The sequence below is a fragment of the Oncorhynchus nerka genome, linkage group LG25 (assembly GCF_034236695.1).
Source record: "Oncorhynchus nerka isolate Pitt River linkage group LG25, Oner_Uvic_2.0, whole genome shotgun sequence".
Classification (NCBI taxonomy): Eukaryota; Metazoa; Chordata; class Actinopteri; order Salmoniformes; family Salmonidae; genus Oncorhynchus; species Oncorhynchus nerka.
This window is the reverse complement of record NC_088420.1, coordinates 28434923-28440922: the sequence shown is the minus strand read 5'-3', so window position 1 is coordinate 28440922 and position 6000 is coordinate 28434923. Positions and strand designations below refer to the sequence as shown.

Sequence of the window (6000 nt, the reverse complement as noted above, 5' to 3'; positions counted from 1 at the left end):
TTTCTCTTTATCAAAATAGTTTATTTAGAAGCCTTTTGTCACAAAAGCAAGACGCTCCTTATCCTCCGGTGTCCCCAACCATCTCTCATACTCTGTCAACTAAAAATGTGAGAAAAATAAAACACAGTAAATTACTTGAGAAGAGCTAGAGATTTTTTGGGGTAGATTAAAAAAGCAATACTTCACATCACTATCAATTTGTTCTCTACAATCATACACTTGAAAAAAATGGGTGCTTGTCAAATGCTCACAATTATTGTACACGGTATGTAAAATGAACACTGCAAGAGAACACAGAGCACAGGCCTAGAACAGGAGAAGTCATTGGTTAAGACATAACCACCATGAACAAGAGGTCCTGTGAGCGTGTTTCTCATTCTGAATGAATGCAGACGAAATGTTTGTACAGAGAACCAGTTGGGAGACTAGAGGCAGTTTCCAGGATCTTCAGAACGGAAGAAATGGGGCAAGACCAGCACTCGACCCAACAGAAAGAAAAAAAGACATGAGATAAGAGACAGTAAAAGGGGCAGACAGAGAGAAACAGTGTGGATCAAAAGTATATAAATTCACCTTATCAATGAGACACGATGGGAAGATTGTTCCTTCTCACTAAATAGACAACAGTGAGCAACAGTGACACCCTGCTACTACTTCTTTTCAGCACTGTAAAACCTTTTAGACAACCTCTCTCTGAGGGCAAACAAGCAGAAATGTTTTGGCAGCCATTTTGTTCAGTAACAATTACACAATGGCCTTTACATTTAGGGACAGACACCTTTTTTACATTTCCAGAGAATGCTAGGCTTCTTGACAGGTATTGGTGACTTATGTCCCTTGATGCTTGATGTTGCCTGGGCGACTTGGGTAGGCAGGCAGGCAGGGTGAGGGTTATTTCCCTGGGATCTTGGCCCTCTTGCGGGCGATGGCATCCTCAACAGCTTTGAGCTGCTTCAGCAGTTCCTCACGGCGAGACAGTGTGCTGCTAGGCTTGCCGGAGCCTGAGCCCGGGCCGCCTGGGGGCTGTTTGCCTGAGCCCGAGGACAACACCCCTGGACCTTTGCCAGACGACTTTGGTGGTGGGGACAGAGGACGTTTTCTAAAGAGAGAAATGACATGATTGGGCTTAGTGCCACATGCCTATGACAATTTACAAGGGTTATCATGGGGATTAATCTACCTGTATAGAGAGGGTGCAAGTAGATGTATAAATAGTGACGACAGGGTCACATGCCCTGTGTATTGGTGTATATCATATACTTCTGGGGCTTCCACTTTTGTGACTTGTTCCACATTCAAAACAAAGGCTTGTGGTTGCTCTAACATCCTAAAATGACATCACTACTGCAGTGAAGGGCAGCACCAACAAAGAGGCGTCAGATTGGGGTTGTGTGTGTAGTTTTGGACAAGAAGCAGCAGAGGGCACCTACCTTTCTCCCGGTGGTGGCATGGGGCGAGGGCCCTGGCCTCTGGGCCGGTCCATTCTAGGAGAGAGTGGGGGCCGTCCAGGCATCCTCCTGTCACCACGACCTGTAGGACATTGATGGGAAGTTGATTACATACAGCAGGGAATTGTGGCCTCAGATGAATGACTTGGTTCAACACAGACAAAGCATATAGAAAGAACAGATAATGCAGCCTACGGTAAGGTTTCTCTGGTAGTTGGATTTCCACATCTGGTATAACCAAACCACGTGTGTGTGTGAGTTCCTTGGGAAGAACACATTATTAATGTCAGACTAAGCGTTTTCTGAACAGTTTGAGGCCCTCACCTCTCTCAGGAGACAATGCTATCCTCTTGCTGAGTGGAGAGGTCGGCCTGTCCTTGTCTGAAGGCATGTATCGCTTCCTGTTACCCCGCTCTGCCTGCTGCTACAGAGTGAGAGAGCGATACATTGTTACGAGTCAGACAGTTCACAAGCAACAAATGCAAAATACAGTACATTAAAATGAGATAAAATCACATTTGCTCAATATTCAATGGTGGCATTTAAATAATGTGTGTATATACACACTGAAACAATATCAGCGATACCAAAAGTATGGTATACAGAAGCTTTATATTAGTACTAGTATCTAGTTATTCTTTTTAAATTTATTTTTTTACCCCATTTTCTCCCCAATTTCATGGTATCCAATTGTTTTTTAGTAGCTACTATCTTGTCTCATCGCTACAACTCCCGTACGGGCTCGGGAGAGACCAAGGTTGAAAGTCATGCGTCCGGCCCGCCACAGGAGTCGCTGGTGCGCGATGAGACAAGGATTTCCCTAACGGCCAAACCCTCCCTAACCTGGACGACGCTAGGCCAATTGTGCGTCGCTCCACGGACCTCCCGGTTTCGGGCGGTTACGACAGAGCTTGGGCGCGAACCCAGAGTCTCTGGTGGCACAGCTGGCGCTGCAGTACAGCACCCTTAACCACTGCGCCACCCGGGAGGCCCACTATCTAGTTATTCAGTCTGACTGATAAGAGTATGAGGAAGTCAGACACTTATCACATTGACTGTCCAACCTCTCCTTCGCACAAAGATACTCAGACCTCTAAACTCTAATGCCATTAGTGTCACAGGGTGTCATATCAGTGTCACTTGTATCTAAATGAATGTTGTCACGATACCAGTATAGCAATCCTACAATGACAGATATTCCTTGGCAAAAAGAAAACACGAAGCAGAGTGAACTCTGTGGTCATTTAAAACATACATTTGTAAAATAGTGTGTGCTATAGCTTGCAAAATAAATAAATGTGACTCTGGGTGGCAACATAAGGCTGTTTTTTTCCAACATGAACATAATTTCTGTCGATACTAGTCTCGGGACAACACTAATCCACATATTTTTCCATAGTAATTCAGAGACTCAGTCTATTTGAGTTGAGAGCAGTTGACTTTCAACAGTAAATCCAGCAGCGGTCACCTTGTTGAGAAGCGTGAGTTTGATGTCTTTGTGCTGGCCATAGCCTCCAGGGGCTCCCATGGGGGGTCCGTGGGGCGGGTGCATGGGGTGGCCACCAGGACCGTGCCCCCCTGGACCGTGCCCCCTGCTGCCAGGCCCAGATCTGGGCATGGGGCCGTGGGTGTGTCTATGAGGGAGGCCTGAGGTATCAATCTTCCTCCGGTCCTCTCTGGGGGGATGGGGCTCATCTTTCTTAGTGGGCTTCCCTGTGGAGAGCAGACAGTATACATCACTAACATACAACCCATAGAACCACCAGATGCTGTCATTCTGTGATGACACGTCAACCACAATACAATCCAGAGTGAATTGCAGAGTCTATGACAAAAGCCTAACTGCTACCTTTGTCCTTGTTGGGACCCCTGTCCCGTGGCGGGACCCTCTCCTTGCGGGCATGGGGCTGTCCGGGGGTGGGGGATTGGGAACTGGCTGACGACACAGGGCTGGCCAGGTCAGCGTACATGTCATCGGAGTCAGCGCTCCTCACTGAGCTGCTGCTGGAGGCCGAGGACACACTAGACACACTGCTCACACTCAGAGACCTAAACAGGGACCACACAGGCCACAGGGAGAGAGTCACAAAAACCTGCACACAAACTAACTCAGGCTGAAGGAAATATTGACAGAATATCGACATTTGTAGTGTTTTTTTAAATGTATTTAAGCATGACTAAAACACCCAAGAACAGAAGGTGGTGACTGAGTGGGTGGTGGGGCAAAATGGGGGAGAAATCAATCAAACGGATGAATCACGGTTAAGATAAATGAAGAGAGGAGCAGGTGTACAAGCCAGGGTAATATAAATGGCAGATATAAAATGGCATAGTACCTGGATTTTCTAGGTAGTTGACCAGTGGATAAACAGCAAAGAAAAACAAGAGAGCAGGTATTCAATACATTTCAAAGTGGTACCTGCATCAAATCAAATCAAATTTGATATGCTACATGCACCGAATACAAACAGGTGTAGACCTTACCGTGAAATGCTTAGTTACAAGCCCTTACTCTACAATGTGGTTCAAGAAAAATAGTTTAAAAAATATTTACTAAATAAACTAAAATAATAATAAAAGTTGAAAAATGTATTTAAAAAAAAAGTTCCAATAAAATAATAACGAGGCTATATACAGGGGGTACCAGCACCAAGTCAATAACTCCTTTCTGTGGCAAAATTCTCTTAACTGTCAGCTTCTAAAGCAGTGTAGTGGAAGTGGGATCGATTCATCCTACCTGGATTTCTTGGACCCAGAGCGTGAGACGGAGGCAGAGGAGGAGCGCGATCTGGAGCGAGAGCTGGAGCCAGAGTAACTACTGCCGCTCACACTGCCACTGACTGTCCGCCTAAACAGGGGAATAGAGTGAGAGGAGAGAGAAAGATCAACATATTTCAGTGAGCGAAGATATCATCATACTTTTAATAGTAGAATGTACATCACAGTAACAACGTGTCAGTCCAATTGATCCTCAACACTGGAGCTCCACAGGGGTGCGTGCTCAGTCCCCTCCTGTACTCCATGGCCATTCTCTGTTTATCATATATGCATAGTCACTTTAACTATACATTCATGTACATACTACCTCAATTGGGCCGACCAACCAACGCTCCCGCACATTGACTAACCAGGCTATCTGCATTGTGACCCGCCACCCATCACCCACCAACCCCTCTTTTACGCTACTGCTACTCTGTTCATCATATATGCATTAGAGGTCGACCGATTAATTGGAATGGCTGATTAATTAGGGCCTATTTCAAGTTTTCATAACAATTGGAAATAAGTATTTTTGGACGCCGATTTTGCCTATTTTTCTTTTTACACCTTTATTTAACTAGGCAAGTCAGATAAGAACACATTCTTATTTTCAATGACGGCCTAGGAACGGTGGGTTAACTGCCTTGTTCAGGAGGCAGAACGACAGATTTTTACCTTGTCAGCTCAGGGATTCAATCTTGCAACCTTACGGTTAACTAGTCCAACGCTCTAACCACCTGCCTCACGAGGAGTCTGCCTGTTGCGCGAATGCAGTAAGAAGCCAAGGTAAGTTGCTAGCTAGCATTAAACTTATCTTATAAAAAACAATCAATCATCATCACTAGTTATAACTACACATGGTTGATGATATTACTAGTTTATCTAGCGTGTCCTGCGTTGCATATAATCGATGCAGTGCGCATTCGCGAAAAAGGACTGTCGTTGCTCCAACGTATACCTAACGATAAACATCTATGCCTTTCTAAAAAATCAATACAAAGTAGTATATATTTTTAAAGCTGCATATTTAGCTAAAAGAAATCCAGGTTAGCAGGCAATATTAACCAGGTGAAATTGTGTCACTTCTCTTGCGTTCATTGCACGCAGAGTCAAGGTATATGCAACAGTTTGGGCCGCCTGGCTCATTGCGAACTAATTTGCCAGAATTGTATGCAATTATGACATAACATTGAAGGTTGTGCAATGTAACATCAATGTTTAGACTTAGGGATGCCACCCGTTAGATAATATACGGAACAGATCCGTATTTCACCAAAATAATTAACTTTTTGTTTTCGAAATGATAGTTTCCGGATTTGACCAGATTAATGACCTAAGGTTCCTATTTCTGTGTGTTATTATGTTATAATTAAGTCTATGAATTGATATTTGATAGAGCAGTCTGACTGAGCGGTGGTAGGCAGCAGCAGGCTCGTAAACATTCATTCAAACAGCATTCATTCAAACAGCATTCATTCAAACAAACTTCCGTGCGTTTTACCAGCAGCTCTTCGAAGTGCTTCAAGCATTGCACTGTTTATGACTTCAAGCCAATCAACTCCCGAGATTAGGCTGGTGTAACCGATGTGAAATGGCTAGCTAATTAGCGGGGTGGGCGCTAATAGCGTTTCAATGCTTCGAGGGTGGCTGTTGTCGATGTGTTCCTGGTTCGAGCACAGGTAGGAGCGAGGAGAGATGGAAGCTATACTGTTACACTGGCAATACTAAAGTACCTGTAAGAACATCCAATAGTTAAAGGTTAATGAAATACAAATCGTATAGAGAGAAATGG

The 6000-nt window shown here is 44.5% G+C and overlaps 1 protein-coding gene across 6 annotated transcripts in view; it reads right to left on the bottom strand.

The window, feature by feature from the left end:
* The window catches only part of LOC115109342 (zinc finger CCCH domain-containing protein 18-like), a 31538-nt gene continuing 25538 nt past the window's right edge, over window positions 1-6000 (bottom strand). For 3 of the 6 annotated variants that reach the window (XM_029634142.2, XM_029634145.2, XM_029634143.2), the window contains exons 14-20: window positions 4186-4296; window positions 3785-3793; window positions 3298-3497; window positions 2917-3161; window positions 1773-1872; window positions 1431-1530; window positions 1-1099 (exon numbers count right to left, since the gene is read on the bottom strand). In XM_029634142.2, coding sequence (XP_029490002.2) covers window positions 892-1099; window positions 1431-1530; window positions 1773-1872; window positions 2917-3161; window positions 3298-3497; window positions 3785-3793; window positions 4186-4296 — 973 coding nt within the window. In that variant the 3' untranslated portion in view covers window positions 1-891. The remainder of the gene's footprint in view (window positions 1100-1430; window positions 1531-1772; window positions 1873-2916; window positions 3162-3297; window positions 3498-3784; window positions 3794-4185; window positions 4297-6000) is intronic. The other 3 variants (XM_029634144.2, XM_065009723.1, XM_065009724.1) reach the window with 3 other exon arrangements.